The 17,014-nt window shown below is 43.3% G+C and overlaps 1 protein-coding gene across 4 annotated transcripts in view; it reads right to left on the bottom strand.

The window, feature by feature from the left end:
- SYT7 (synaptotagmin 7) overlaps positions 1–17,014 on the bottom strand; it is an 856,873-nt gene that overhangs the window by 67,291 nt on the left and 772,568 nt on the right. For all 4 annotated transcript variants that reach the window (XM_086955594.1, XM_086955595.1, XM_086955596.1 and 1 more), the window contains one exon: positions 16,396–16,595. In XM_086955594.1, the coding sequence (XP_086811720.1) occupies positions 16,396–16,595 (200 nt within the window). The remainder of the gene's footprint in view (positions 1–16,395; positions 16,596–17,014) is intronic.

Genomic DNA, 17,014 nt, shown 5'->3' with positions numbered 1-17,014 from the left:
TACCAACCTTTGGAGATATTCGCGCTAAGCGCGAATATCTCCAAAAGCTAACACCTGCCCTGAGCAGTTCTTAGCCATGTTATCCAATGGGAGGTGGATAACATGGCTAAGAGCATTAGCTCGGTAATGCATGAATATCGCTGACTTTTCAGCGATATTCATGCATTGCGGTGGATTTTTATCGCATTCGCGATAAACCTTGGTAATACCAAGGTTTATTTGCGATAAAAATCGCCGCTGCTCAGCTGTAAATTTTTGTCTCTAACCAAGCAATAGCGATAATTATCGCTATTGCTTGGTAATATGCCCCCTGGACTCTCCAGGGGCCATAGACCAAGTCTGCTCCAGCAGGGGGTGCCATGCCTCCCCACACCCAGGATGACCTGAAGGTTAGCATTCCAAGGCCAGGAAGAGTCAAATAGGCCCAACAACCTTGGTACGCAAATCTAGCTTCTCTAACAGGAAAGGAAACCAACTCCCTTTGTCCATATCCCTTTGCCAGTTGGACAGGTGGTAAAATTCAAAAGGCAAGACAGGCGTGTCAACCCTCAGGCGAGCACCACCCCTGAACTGGGCTACCTAAAGCGGATACAACTTTTCAGAAGTGACCATCTTGGTGATTACAAATTTAGGATCTCTGTGACAGGGTTATGCCCACTTCCACATAGCCTAGCTGCAGTGGGCCAATGGGGCTAACACCGTCCCGATATCCTGATGACCTTCAAAGTAGAAGGACACTGAAGAGCTGTGAAAGCAGAGGACTGAGAAAGAGAAAATGACTTGGCACCAGCTCTGCTAGCGTGTCTGCTGTTCCCGTTGAAACTGCGCTGAAGACATCTCGTCCTGCAGCTGCTGTGCTTTCAAAGCCTGGGAGGACTGCCAGCCCTCAATAAAGATTCAAGAACTCCTGTGGAGCAGCAGAGCCGCTTCCCTGCATCCAGCGGGCACCCCAAAGGAGACTGTGAGTGCTCTGGACCGCAAAAACACGACAGTGCCAAACACCACTGCACCCGGTCTTCCAAAGTAAAGTGGGCCAAAGGTGCTAGCGTGGCTTCCCGACCTTCCAGTGATAAAGCCCATGCTCTACTTGCCCATTGTGGACTTCCCAGCGCTGCCAGCAGGCTTTGTTTGCAGGCCCTCTCTAATGCGAGTGTTCGGTTGACGAAACTCCGATGCCTGAGGACACCGCATGCAGAGTATGTTTTCTTCCTAAGTTATCTTTGCAACAAAGTGCTTTAATTACCATTTAAAGCTTCAAAAACCTAGTTTCTTCTAACCTGCTATTTTAAAAAGCACTTACCTGATATTGATGATTTTCGTGCCTACAGTTATATAAATATAAGTTTTATTTTTCTAATTTGGTGTGGATCTCCTTATTGAGTCATGTGTATCATTCATAGGTTATGTATGTGCAATAGATCTCTAACACTTCTCTCTAATAAGCCTAAGGCGGCTCGACCATCCTGCCCCCTAGAAGAGCACTTTGGGATTGCTAGAGCAAACCCCTGTCCACTAGTAAGGGAATGACTGGACTCTTTGCACGATATACCTCTTTTTGGTTTATCATCTGGAGAGCCAGCTTCCTACATACCCTATGTATGTAAGTTACCACCATGTGCATTGTGCATTTCTGAGAGGTGGTTTTAGCAACCCTCATACAATGGTTTACACTCATTGGTTTACACTCACTAAAAAACAGAAAGATAATGACCTTCAATTATGCTGACGATCTAGTTTTTAGCTTGGATTCCCCTGACTCTGTCATTGAATTCCAGGCCACTATGCTTCACATTCAGCATTGGATGGACCTCAACCATCTTAAACTCAACCTGGGCAAGACGGAATTAGTGTTGCCTGGGAAGATTGAGATCTTCTGCGGCCCACACTATTGGCCAACAGAATTAGGATTTCCCCCTTCTCCCTCCCCCTCGGTGAAAAGCCTGGGGGTCACTATAAATGCAGATCTCTCTTTCAGAGGACAAGTGGGGGCAGTGGTCTCCACTTGTTTTCTCCAATTGCGCAAAATCAGGAAGATTGCCCATTTACTGACCCATTCAGCCCTCATGCAGGTTGTGATAGCACTGGTTCTCTCACGTCTCGACTTTTCAAACTCCATTTACCTTGGCTTGCCTCTGTTCCTACTCAAACGCCTACAATTAGTACAGAACCAGGCTGTAAGATTAATCTATAAACAACCTAAATGGCACACTGCCAGACCCTGGCTATTCAAACTTCACTGGCTGCCTATGGCCCCACGTGCAGCTTTCAAGACAGGGTGCTTAGTCTTTAAGGCATTACACTGCAGGAGCCCCAAATTCATCAGCTGCATGATTGTAAACCACGCCCCACTTCGCAACCTTCTGTCAGCTCATCTTCAACTACTGACTACCCCTGCCATTAAACTCAAACGTCAGGGAGGGTGTAGATTCTTCTACCTTGCCCCTAAATTCTGGAATTCCTTACCACTAGCAATCAGGATGTGCGACTACCTGTTGGGGTTCAGAAAGGCGCTTAAGACCTGGTTGTTTGAGCAAGCCTACGCATAGTCCATTGCGCAGCGACACTTTTCAAGATTAGCGCCATGAAAACTTTTGGTGACCGTGCACTCTAAAAGTTCCTGCTAACATAACATAACATTGATGCTCATTCTTAATCAACACGGTTTTAACATCTCAGCTGGCTTCCAGCATATCAGACTGCCGTGAGACTCCCCTCAGCCTGCATAGAGTGTCCACGGCTCAGGATATTAGTAGTTACCATGGCTGATGATTGACCTGGAGAGCAACCAGAATTGGCCAAACAAGGGAGATGCTGCATTTATTAGAGGCATGTCTGAGACACCTATAGAGGCCTAGGGCAACACAGCAAGCTAGAGTGTAGCGGAACACGTGTATAAAACACTAACTCTGCAGAATCCCTATGTTTGGTCAAGACCCTGTCACACTCCTACCCAAAGAAGAAAGTTGTAAGAAACACCTACAGTGTTAACAGTGGCCCTGTATGTATCCCATACTGACCAGAGTGTTGGGTCTAATTTGTAAAGTTGTCTCCAAAGTGTTGCTGACTGACCAGCATAACTTGGTCCACAGTCAAGGCATTGCTCATTGGAGGTGTGTGAAGGTAGAGCCAGATACAATACAGCACTGCTGTTAGAACACATACAATATTTTAATTGTGAATGTAAAGTCGAGCTTCTTCTTTAAAAGGAAATAATACTTTAATATACACTGTGGAATTATACTTCGGAAAGAATAAAGATCAACAGCGAAAGATTCAAGTCCTTCAGCCTAATTAACAACTCAAATTTACAGACTTGTACAGGTTGAGTAGCTTGTTTCGACAGAACATCTCTCATTAGATATTATGGGCCAATGTTATCTTATGAAACCTTAGAAGCAGCTTCAGAGATGTTAAGCCTGCTGAACTTTTTGATATGGCTGCCTGTATCAAGGAACGTTTGATGGTACCCTCGGGCACATACATGACACTTCGAGCAAGCTTAGACATAATTTGGGGTATTTTGAGACTTAAATTGTATTCCAGTTAATCAATTTTTGGGCCAAATAAAATTCCAGTCTTGCTACTAGGCATTATGATAACATTTGAGTCTGTCCACGTTATTTAGTACGTCATGGATCAGATGGGAGGCCACTCTAGGCTACCAGAAACAATATTCTCCTTCTTTTGGTCACAGTAGAAAGACTCCTGGGCCCCAAGGGCTTGTGGCATTGGGTTAGCCTCCTATCGCCTGGTATGGCCAAGTGACCCAGAAACTAAAAGGGCTTGTCTTGATTCAAACATTGCAAGAAGAATGCGCTGCAAAGGGACCTACTGTCCCTATGATTGGGGAGCGGTTCCTTAAACTTATGAATCATCATTGCTTCGGAGCTGTAGGCAATAACCAACTAGTGAGCCCCTGTTAGCAAATATTAGGCTCCCTTTGAACTTCTGTGACACTGTAATCCAAAAGAATGAAGAAGTCCTTCCACTGTACGACATCATTTTCATCAAATGTAGCAAATTCAAATGTGCATCCTAATGTTTTCCCCAGGAGATGTGGAATCTGAGGTGCAGTCTGTCAGCAAATCATTGAAGTGAAACATTCTAAGGAGAGTATCACTTATGGATGAAGAGGGTTCAAAGTTTATTTACACTAAGGAAGGGCTTTGATTTGCCATGTACCATGTGCTGTATCCTGTAGTTAGTTTCCCAATCAAGCTAGAGACCTATATGAGGGATCCAGCATAGAGACCTAAAACACTTCTCCGTGGGAAGTCTGTGTAACTCAAGGCATCTGCAGACCATCTTTGGGGCATTGGTAATTCTGATTATAGTCCAACAGCTGTTTAATCTCAGCCCCTTCTGAGTGGTAGTTCAAGGAAAAGTAATATTCTGTATTCTTGAGAATAATAACTCATAAGTATTTAGTATTTTTTCAGTTCAATATCGTCCTCCACTCTTCATTTGTATTAATCCTTAACAAAATCTGTGTTTTATTACTTACTACGTGGACAGATAAAGATCTGAAGTCCTTTAAGACATCCATGAGTGTCACTACTGACTATGAATCTTGGCTTAACCCAAAGAAATCATCCTCATAAATTTGACTTTATGATTTGTTGTACCCAGCAAGAATCCTTTGATTTCAGGATTCTCATGGAACATAGTTAGCAACGGTGCTATGAAAAGATCCAAGAGTAAAGGGGACAGAGGAAATGTGTGTCTTGTGCCATGGGTAATAAAAAATGGTTGGCACAAGATGACGGATTTAACGCTCTCATAGCTGCTCTAAAGAGTTCTGCGTGTCCTTAGTGCTTCACAGCGAGCCACACGAAAGACTAATGAACAAGGATAAACTCTTTTTCTGTGCTTATTAAAGTTGCGACTGTTAACTGGAATTCCGTGGTTGTTTATACAAACAATTCATTCAGAGATATCAAGTCATTATACTTTTATTCGACACATGTATCATAAAAAGTACAAACATGAAATACACACATAATTATAAAAACAGTTCATTATTTACAAAAAGACATATAAGAGTTATGTGGAAAAATTGACTTGATGAGCATTTTTTAAAATCTTAGTCCTAATGATCCAGGCACATGATAAGAACTTTGCAACCCCACAAATGGTAACCATAGAAGAGGTGTCGGAGATAAGAATACGCAAAGCTGATTTGTAATCTCTAACACCAAGATTCTTTAGTACTGGTTTTAACCATTTCTTCCTAGGTAAGATGTATGCCTTACAGGCAAAGAAGAAGTGGCCCAATGATTCCTCGGGATTTGTACACCCTGGACACATTGTATCCTCTTCCCTCCTATTGTTCCATCTAGATGTAAAAGTTTTGAGGGGCAATGTTCCATGTCTAAATTTAAGATATAAAGTCCTTTCCCGAGGAATCTGAATAAAGTCCAAAAACAATTCCAGTTTTAGGGTGCATTTATGGGTCAAAAAGTTCTCGGTCAAATGACCCCAGTTTGGGTTCTGTAGCGCCTTGGTCTCTATCCAATCCCAATATAATTTTTTCACCACTTGTTTTGGTGGAGGTGATTGGGATACCCAAGCGTCGCTTAAACCCACACTTGCTACAAGCTTTTTTAATGCATTTAGCCATCTGATTTTGCCTGAGGTGTTTAATTTTAGTATTTCGTCTAGCACAAGGGCATAATTAGCTAGTTCAGGGGTCCTCCTCAAACGAACCCAATATAAGAGGGGACGGAGCTGGAGGATGTCCCCAATAGACTTTCTACCCAGGTCTAAAAATAAAGGTTTAAGTGGGGTAGAGGATGGAAGCGACACCAAGTCCCTCATAAACTTGTTCTCTGATCGGACAAGGTCGTTGGTATTCTCATTGCCCCACAGTTCCGAGCCATAAACAGCTGAGGCAATTGCTTTCCCTTCGTAGACTGATAAGGCAGGGGCAACTGGCCTGCTTATAGAGAGGCGTTGGTTTTTTAAAATAGTGCCGGAAACCCTTTTAAGGTTTAAAATCCTTTTACATATATGGGGTTCCCATTTCAAATGGTTACTAATCCTAACACCAAGATAATCAAACTCATCGACCACCTCTAAAGGAGATCCATTCAAGGTCAAGTGGATATTCCTATGTTTCCTCTTAGCGGTCATGACCATTAGTTTGGTTTTGGTTGTGTTTATTGTAAGTCCCCGTTCCTGACAAAAAACACTAAACTGATCAAGAAGGATTTGGAGACCTGTGGGGGTTTTTGATAAGAGGAGGGTGTCGTCGGCAAAGAGGAGGGATGGTGTTTTCTCCCCAGCCACGATCGGGGCATCGGCCGGTGTATCTTGCAGATGTTTCACAACCCCATTTATAAAGAGGGAAAATAAAGTAGGGGCCATCACACACCCCTGCCGCACCCCTCTGTTGACAGGTATACTCTTAGTGAGTTGCCCCTGCGCCCCCCAGCGTATCTTCGCATATGTACCCTCATGGAGTTTGATGATAAGATTTAGCAGGTAAGATGGGAAACCCATATCCAGTAGGACATTCCAAAGTTTAACACGGTGTATTACATCAAAAGCCGTTTTGAGGTCAATAAAAGCCAGGTAAAGGCTCCCTCTGGCTATTGACACTGTTTTCCAAAAAACTGCACAGAATCTGAAGACTTGGTCAATGGCCCCAACATTGTTTCTGAATCCAGCCTGAAAGTGGGACAGAATGTTTCCTTCCATAAGCCAGCCCTCAATCCTATTTACAATTACCCTGCCAACTACTTTTTGAATAACATCAATTAGACTAATTGGTCTGTAGTTGGCAGGGTCCTCTCTCTCACCCTTTTTAAAAACGGTAACAACTTCAGCACCCTTCCATGAGTCCGGTACCTGGTGGCCTAAATGAATAAGGTTCAAAACATTTACAATAAAATCAGCCCAAACCAATGGGTTAGACATCAATAAATCACCCGGTATTCCGTCCGGGCCAGGTGCCTTACCCGGTTTTATTTTAAGAATTGCCTCTTGCACCTCACGGGGCGAAAACAGTACATCAGTAGAGCCATCATTCCCATGGACCATACAATCAGTACCTAGTATAGGGGATACTGGCGTAACTTCTAAGGAGCCCACGCCATATAAATTTGAGAAGTGGGAATACCATTGGGACTCAGTTATATGGTTTGGTACGGGCTCAGCGCCACGTCTATTCATGACGTTGATCAATTTCCAAAATGCAGTGGCATTTTTCCCATGAGCCGCTTCCTTTAGAGCCTGCCAATGTTCCTCTTCCCAATCTTTTTTGGCTTTTATAATACTAGTGCGATACTCATTTCTAGCTAATCTAGCAGCTGGGGCATCCTTATTTTTAATAGCTAGTGAAATTGCTTTCCTTTTCTCTCTACAGGAGGCAGTGTACCAAGGGTTCCCCTTTTTTTGCGTGCATTTAAACAAATGACATCCCTTGTTTTTTTTTGAGAAAAACATTCAGAGATATTCTTATTAAAATTACAGTCGTACATAAAGTTCTGTTGACCTTCATACATCAGTTTTATAAAGAATCTTATGAACAATCAGCTAATAGTTTACTGTAGATTTTGTGGTCGGTATTTATTGATAATATTGGGTATTAGGAGGATCTGTTATCGAATATGTCTGAGGTTTACAAAAACCGCTATTAGTGCTTCCCACCAAGCTTTAGGAGAAACATCCAACTGAAAACATTCTTGATATACAATGGATAGCATCTCAGAAATTTGTGGAAGCGGTTTTCAGACTTCTATAAGGAGCCCATCAGGTCCAGCACCTTCCCATTGATGAATGGGTCTATTGTGGTAATCACCGTTGCTTTAGTGATGGGTTTTACCATCTTTGTAATGCTCTCCAGGAATGGACATTCTATTGGGAATTGATAAAAAATGTCCGTTTGCTTATCAACCATATCAGTTTCTGAAAATATCGATGAACAATGTTTTGAAATCCTTAATTTTAGTAGTGTAGGCTTTGCCTTCTACATGAATATGAGTAACCTGGTCTTTAGCAATTTGGACCTTAGTTTTCCAGGCAAGCATTTTTCCTCTCTTTTTTTCATTGTTCAGACAGTTTTCCTGTTGCAGTATGAACCTCTGGGATGAATTTTCATTAGACCGTTGGTTAAAATTGGCATGGGACTCTTGTTATTTTGAAACATAAATATTTTGCATCATTGGATCTCTCTCATTCTCCAGCAACATTTGTGAGTTTGTAATCTTATTTTATAGTTCATCTTGTTTGGCCCATTATTGTTTTCCCTTCGTTTGGGAAAACTGAGCTAAACTCCCTTTAAGGTATGACTTGAGCGAGTCCCATACAGAGAATATATGAGTTGAGGCTCTAGCTTGAGAGAGAAGTTCTGGTATGGAATTTTTAATATATATACATCTCTAATAATTGTTCTTAAGTAAGTGGTCAATTAAATTCAAGTGTTAAAACAGCAGGGTGCGACGAATGTGTGGATGCTATATCTATTTTTGAAAAAGCATTCAGAAATTCTTTGGAGAGCAGGAAAAAGTCAAATCTGTAAAATGACTCATGCTGGTAAACCCAGGTGTTTTAGGCTATTTACGCATGTAAATCTCTTGCAATTCTAATTGGGTCAATAACTCTGAATTTAAGCCTTTTTTGTGTGGCCACTCTTTTTTGATCCTCTATCTAATTAGCTGCAATGTTTGTCATTAAAACCAGCCCACCAGACCACAAACCAGCAAACAAACTGCCACAATAGGCCCCAAAAACAGACATGTCAGACCAGTTCTTCTAGTACTGCCAGATCTATCAGACTCTGATTAATGGCTTGGCTAGATGCTGCCACAAATGTTGGTCAAGATAACAATAGCGTATTGATTTGAATAAAGGGAATATACTTTTCCTGCACCCAAAAATGTCAGCACAAGAGTTTTGCATATTTGGACCCACATCTTAACCAGGGTGCCAACACAGGGCTGGAAGAGGAATTGCTATCATTTTCAAGAACACCATCAGCTGCACCACCAACACTGAAACCGGAACAGACTACATGGAACACCTCCACTTCAAACTGCAAATTACAGTCAACCTCACCCGGGAGGAACCCTGGTGAACCACTCTCCAGGACCATGAACCAACTTCACTAGCAACGTCTGGACTTTGTTGGCCCACTAATTATTCACCCAAGTGCCTACATTTGCGTAGAAGACCTTAACTTTTGCGTAGAAGACCTAAACTTTCACCTAGAAGACCTGACCGACCCCAATCCAATCATCTGAAATATTGGACTCATCCAACACATCTCAGGCCCACCCACTCTACCAGACACATCCTGAACCCTGTTTTTACCTCATTCAATAGCATCATAATCAACACACCCACTTCTGTCACATGAACCAACCAGGCGATCATCAGCTCCTCAATTGCTATTCCCCTCCACAGAAGAACAACCATGCCAGGCCCTGACCGCTGACACTGGAACAATACATCAGAGACGGATTGGGCTTCCATCACCCACAAAATCCAACTAGAGCACGCAGGTCACCTGTCCAGCGACATCAACAACTTTAACGACTGGATCAATGCCTGTGCCGATACCCTGCCCATCAGAAAAGAAGCCAATATGTAAGAATGCAAATGCAGGACAGCTGGTACACAGAAGAACTCATAATGATCAAACTGCACTGCAAGTAATTAAAATTGGGGTGGAGAACAAACCATGAAGAATCTGCAGAGATGGTACCACCGGCAAATCTGGGAAGCCAAAAGGATGACCCTAGCTTAATGCATCAACAACAGTTTCAATAGCAGCAAAGGCACTTTAAAATCATCGTGACTACACCAGCAACATCACCCAAAGAACTGTGCAAGGATCTCCCAGACTTCTTCTGCAACAAAATCGCAGCCATATACACCAACTTTGACCCCCAACCATACCCCTTTAACCCTGCAACAAGTCTCCAGGTATCAGAAAAAGGTGACACCCTGATAACATGAAACTCAATCACCATAGAGTAAACCAAAGCAATCATGAAGACCATCCACTCCAGAGCCTAGTCAAACCCTTGCCCCACCATGCCTTTGAGAAAGGCTCAACCCCATCAGCAAAGCTGTCACTCCCTTCCTCAAAACCTCCGTCAACGCAGCTACTTTCCCAGAAATCTGGAAGCATGAAGTAATCAATGTTCTCCTGAAGTAGCCCTCAACAGACCCAGTCAAAGTCAAGAACTGCTGTTCGATCCCCCTCTTACCATATCCAGCCAAAGCCCCCGAAAAAGCCACCAACAGATACCTCGTCGACCAACTTGTCTCCCACCAGCTCGACGCCCCTCAAACAGGTTACAGATCAACCCACAGTAAAGCGACAGCCCTCATCCCAGCAACAGATGACATCAGGATGATTCTCAACAGAGGAGAAACAGCAGCCCTCATTCACAGCACGGTGTTGATTGGTGGGCTTGTCCAGCTTGCTGTCACTGTTGATTCCAAGGTTTCTTGCTTGCGTTTTGGGGATGGGAGTAGGATCAAGGTCTGTAAGCTACCAGGCTGAGTCTTACTTTGAGGCATCGCTTCTGAAGTTCAGCATTTCAGTCTAGTCCATGTTACGTTTGAGGCAGATGGACTTCATCTAGGTAGCCTCTTCGGTGATGCAAGAGTTGGAGTCATTCTGGTGCTGAGTGTTTTGTCAGGGAGGGACAATATCAGTTGTTAGTCATCGGCATACGTGAATGTTGTGTGCATGGGTGATGTCTGCACCATCGCCATTTAGACATTGAAGAAAGCCAGGCTAAGCAAGGAATCCTGTGGGATTCCACAAAAGAGTTTCAAGGCTTATGGGAAGTACAGTGGTATGTTGACTGTTTTTGTTCTTCTGGTCAGACACGCATACAGTTACATTAGAGGGTGGGTACTTTGATACCCACCTCGTAATGTCGTCTGATCAGGATGAGATAGGAGACTCTGTTGAATACTGTAGAGGGGCCGAGTAGGATGAGGGCTGCTCTTTCTCCTCTGTTGAGAATCATTCAGCTGTTATTTGTTGCTGGGATATGGGCTGTCTGTACTATGGTTTGACCTGAAATCCGTTTGAGTGGCGTCGAGCTGCTGGTTGGCAAGGTGGTCTGTGAGGTATCTTTTTCGAGGGCCTTGGCTGGATACGGTAAAAGGGGAAACCATATAATGAGCTCCAAAGTAATGCATTAATCAAAAGTACTGAATATTGAAATTGTCAAAAATGCTTACCATCCGTCAATTACAGTTGCGAGAATTCTATCTCTTCTTATGTGTACTGGTGCTAAGTAATTTATTCGTTGAAAATAAAACGTTCTTTTACCATCTCTGATGACTTTCAAAGAGGCTCAAGAACCTCTCTGACTCATCATGGGACTAGTGGTTCATGCTGAGTTCTCCTAAGTGTGACTGATAGCTACGACTGAAAGCCAAATTGCTTCCTCTGGCTTCACTATGAATCACTGTGTGGAATTGCCAACAGGAGTGCATTAAACTGTTTCTCCCTTCAGAGTGTCAATATTTTTCTGAGAATACAGTGCAATGAGTCTGCATCTTGGACAGATGGCCCTCTCAAATCTATGCAAATGTTGTGTATTTTAAGTGTTCTTAAATCCTGACAACTCTTGGCACTGACACTACGGTGTATCTTAGTTGCAGACCTAATTAGAGGCTCAGGGGCAGGCTGATCCATGGCTGATGGGTGCAAGCAAAGAAAGGTCTGTTGTCTTGATTTTGCTGAAGACGCTGAACTCTTACTAAACTGGCAGTGGCTGATCTGAGCAGTCCAAATGGTGCAAATTCGTAAATGTTTTCCATTGTATGTAGTTTACAGTGCTTTTAGGGAGGTCGTGCAATTGGTCTAATGTGACGCTTTCTATTCTTGTAGGGTCGATAACCAGCTCCTGCTCATTTAGGGCTACGTCAGCACAAACCTCCAGAGAGAGAGGTGTGCAAGGACATCGCCTACTGATGCCGACGTCACAGCCCAGATACTCCAGCTGCTCTCGGCTGTCGGATGAGGCTTGCTCCGAGTCTCTCGCACCCAAGAGTGTGGAGATGCGGAGGCTTGGTGCACCAGGTGACCTGCAAGGACCAGCAAAGCCCTGACCTAGCCATTCCAGAAGGGCAGATGTGTCCTTTAGATGCCAGCATGAGCAGCGGCCCGGCATTGATCTTTGTGCCTAGCATCCATACGCGTATATGAGGGCTGGAAGTCATCTATCAGTTGTACACTTATCGCAGGGATTTTATACCCCTTTTTTGTGGTCCTACCAGAATCCAATCCAAAGTTATATCAGGCCGTCAATTTCAAAAGCTCTGTGATTTTGCTTCATGTAATGTTGTCAAGGTTTACAAGCCACGCCGTGGCGTGTGGTGTCATTAGGAGCACAAAAGTGTTGATATTGCTCAAGTGGGGATGTGGAGGATGAAATGGGCGATGAGAGCATCTAAAGGCTTCTAAACTTTTTAAAGAGCCCGGAAACACCTTTGTACTACTCGCAATAGGTGGAGGGCCTTTTCATGGTGTTTTTCGTGAGCACTTGCTCCTGTCCACAATGTGCCTGATGCACCGAAAGCCAGTCAGGAGCTGAGTGCGGAAGCGTATTCTCTTCTACTGAAGACAATCTAACAGATACCCTTTAATCGCATACCAATCAATATTGCCATGAATGAACCCAGAGACAGTTTGCAGTGTGTCTAAGTAAAAAGTAATCACTCTGATCATTCTTATCCATAGGGCATAGTCTGTTTAAATATACACGGTATGAGTTAGGCTTTCCTCTGTTGTGCACATTCTGTGAATGGGAACCACTTCCGCATGTCTTCACTTTTGCACACGTTTGTATTGTTTTATACATTTGGATTTTTCTAAATTATTAAATTAGTATTCGGTATTAGAACTATATAAAACTGGCATAAATCTGTATAAAACACCCATATAGCTATGGAAAACATGTGTTATCTTGTGAAAGCCTATTATGCTACAGTCTGCTATGCTTATGCACAGTATAGAAACAGAATCATTGTGAGAAAGAAATATTTTGAAGTTGTGATGGTTCTTAAGGCAATGATCAGTTAGTCCTCTAATCGGTAATTACCCGAATTACAATTTTTGTACTGAAATTGTCAACCTCATAGTTGTAGGTTTATGACAATATGTCTTTTCTGATTCTCTGAATAGAGTGATCTGGTAAAATTGATGTTTCTGACTAAAAAAAAGTGTGCATGCAAAGTACAGTAAAAACGAAATTCAACTTGACACACTATTAGATTTGGTCCACTTAAGTAAGAGTCAAAACGACAGGCACATAAATAATAAAAAGCTCCCAGAAGAGTCATATGTTCAAGAAGTAAGCTGAAATTTCTCAAGTGCTCTGTTCTTCATGGGCTTTCATTTACTGGAGTATAAATAGATCTTATGTAAATAGTTACCAATACAAAGTGACCAAGGGTGACAAACAAAGTCAGCCAACAAACCCACACAGACACGCAACCAAACAACAGTGTGACCTGGTGGCAACAGAGAAGGATGTACCCTATATATACCTCCTAACACTCAAAAAAGGCTTTTAGGACTCGTAAATTGCCAACAATCCACCACCCTATGGACTCATACAAAATACATTCCTGTCTTCTGCACCATCCTAGTCTTCACAGCAGCAAAGATGAGCCACTGGAAACCTCACTGTAAAGTATATCGGTAAAGACTAGGGTGACCAACCGTCCGTAAATTTCACAGACAGTCCGTAAATTGGACCTCATGTCCGTTGTCCTGAGGATCCTTTTTACGGACGCCTTTTGTCCGTAATTTTAGGCATTGCAGGGGAACAGAGATGTTCCCCTGCAAAAGACCTCAGCGCCCTGATGGGGCCCGCGCGCACTCCTCTGAGCACAAGCGCAGCCCCACCTGCCCATTGTCATTCTGTATGCGGCTGATGATTGCCACATACAGAATTACAATGGGTCAGTCTGGGCTGGCACAGCATGTGGTGGCCTCCTCCAGCCTCATCCAGGGCAGGGCATTCTGTGCCATGGAAGTGCAAAAATGCCCATGCTGCTGCTGGTGAGATTCCAGTCAACCAAAGGAAGGAGGTGAAAGAAGTTCAAAGGAAGGGATTATAGTTCTAATGTAGCAGCAATGGTTGCTGCTTTTTCATTTTTTATTTTATTCAACTAACAACCATTGACAAAGCCAATTGTTCTGGCTTGTTGTAGGTGTAAAGTTACTTGTTCTAAGTGTAAAGTTACTTGTTGTATTATATATCTGGATGCAATGACAGAATCAACGAAAATACCAGTCTGGCGGCACATTATATTAAACACAGATTTTTAGCTTATGTGTTTTAAGCCACACATTTTATTACATTAAACACCCTTTTGGAGAGACCCCTCCTAGTTTTTACATCCCACTTAAAGCTCTGGAAACAACACCATGTCACAGTCGCCCCACGTCCAGGCACTGTGCATCATGCATGACTCATACCTTCCACTTTTTTAGATTGCCTATGTGCAGGGGCATAGTGAACCCCACCCCTTGCTTTAGGAACTACAGGGAGGTTGAAGTTCTTGAAGGGTCTCATAACTAATGTGAAATGGTGAGTGAGTAAAGAAGCGAAGGGATGGGTGGATGGATGGCTGGATAGATGATGGATGGATGGATGAGTGAAAAGGTGGATGACGGGCAAGTGAATGGTTGGATGGATGAGTGAAATGACGAATGGATTGATGAATTTATAAGTGAAAGGGTTGATTTATGAATTGATAAGTGAAAGGGTGAACGGATAGGTGGATGAGTGAAAGGGTGGATGTAAGGCTGGATGAGTGAATGAAAGGGCGGGTAGATGGACAAAAGGATGGATAGATGAGTGAAGGAGTGAAAGCGTGGATGGATGAGAGAAAGGATGGATGGATGAGTGAAAGGATGGATGAATGATAGGTTCAATGGATGGATTCATGAGTGGATGAGCAGATGGATGGGTGGGTGGATGGATGGAAGGATGGATGGCTACGTGAAAAGGGAATTGAAAGAGAAAGGGGATGGGTAAATGAATGACTGAACGGGTGAATGGGTGGAAGGATGAGTGACTGGATGGATGAATGAGTAAGTGAAAGGATGGCTGGATAGGTAAATGGTTGGATGGATGAGTGAATGGATGGATGGGTGGAAGAGTAGATGGATGAGTGTTAGGATGGATAGGGTGAAAAGGTGGATGGATGATGAATGAGTAAAAGGGTGGATTGAGGGATGGATGAGTCAAATGATGGATGGAAGGATACAAGATGGGTAGGTTTGTAAATGGATGAAAATGGACATGGATGGACACACAGATGAAAGGACAGAATGAATGGTGAAATACTGAATGATGGATGAAAGTATGATTACACATTGTAAGCCCCATTTTCTTAAGCAACATTTCCTATACATTGACTTTCACATTTATAGGCGTGATTCTCTATATAATATGTGTGTGTTGTAACGCACTCCAACACTCTGCCCCATATACGTGGGACGAGTAGCACTATAGAAGAAATTAAATACACATGAGAGAGGGTCGATGTGAAGATGAGGGGCGCTATTGGAGGGTGGTATCAAGGCCAGACTGGCCGGACCGGGCATGAGGCTTTTTCTCTGGGAGCTGGAATGGAAGGGGTGGTTTTGTTACCACAAAAAGACCTGCACATTTGCTAAAAGCTGCACGCATACTGGCAAACCGTGAAGTGCACAATTGTCTCAACCTAATATAAACTTATTTTCACTTGTACTTTAGTAGTTGTCTATTTATTTACTTATATACTATTGCACAACCTTCTCTGATGTGTCTGTAAAAACTGACCTTTAGTCCTGAATTTTTACCTCCTGCCCTGAATTTTTGTTCTGAATTTTGACCCTTTGTCCTGAATTTTTACACTCACTGTCCTGAATTTGCACCCATACCAGTTTGTCACCCTAGTAAAGACTGTTATTGGAATAAGCTGTTCATTTAACTCCCTTTGTTTACATTATCCGCTTCTGACCTTGTTGTTTTTATGAAGTGTGTGTTAAAAAACTCTTTTTGCTTTCAAAAATAACCTCATTTTACCTTTCACAGTAACCATGAGCAGTGTCTTTCAAGAGTTAGAGTTTTTTGGCTGATGGACTCACATTCTCTCAGGGTTTTGTGGCGCTTTAATGATTTGATTAAAAAATGTGTAGAGGGCACGAATGCCCTAGGGCGTCTTGGCGCTTTAACTCCTCCCTTGAGGAAGCCTGTGTTTTAGGGACAGGGGTCTGGCTTGTGTTAGGACATACAGCATGTTTCACAGAGGACATTTGCTATTTTAATATAAAAATAGCCTCTAAAGTTGCAGATTTTAAACAACATTCTCTTTAATATACTTGGTGTTGATTAGTAGATGGGGTTCCATCTGGTCTGAGCTCACCTTGCCAATGACGTCGTTCCGGCTGAGCCTGTCCTTGTCCATCACGGTGATGATGATTGTGGTCTCCCGCAGCCGCTCCGTGGGGATGTCAAAGATGAAGGACTCATTGAAGACAGGGTTTAAGCAGCGTTTCATGACCACTGTTTTCTTCTTCTCTACACGCTTGTCCTTGTGCATCAGCCACACCTTGACGTAAGGGTCTGGGGTGGAGAGAGAACCAAAAGACAGCATCATTAGGAAGTTCACAATGCACTCCAAGACAGAAACTTGACTGAACCCTCCAGGACCAGGAGGGCTACAGGGACAGCTAACTCAGCTAGGGCACAGATATGTCCTTGCCAGAGACCCAACTGAACCCTCCTCTACAGCATGAGAGTGAAAGAGAACCCCCCAACAGGTAGGAGGCCAGTCCTTCCAAGCCAGAGACCTGTGTACTGATGTCTGATGTCTGAGCTAGAGTCTGGACTGAACCGTCTGCCTCCAGCACGAAAGACAGAAACAGCCCCCACAAGTAGGACGCCATGATGCCTAGTCCTGGTGAGCTCTTCTCTGGTATGAGGCCCGCAGGGACACTCCCTCAGGTAGGGCATAGTGCTTTCCTGGTCAGAGTACTGACTGA

This window comes from Lissotriton vulgaris, chromosome 2_1 (genome assembly GCF_964263255.1).
Source record: "Lissotriton vulgaris chromosome 2_1, aLisVul1.2, whole genome shotgun sequence".
NCBI lineage: Eukaryota > Metazoa > Chordata > Amphibia > Caudata > Salamandridae > Lissotriton > Lissotriton vulgaris.
This window is presented reverse-complemented; position numbering and strand designations above follow the sequence as displayed.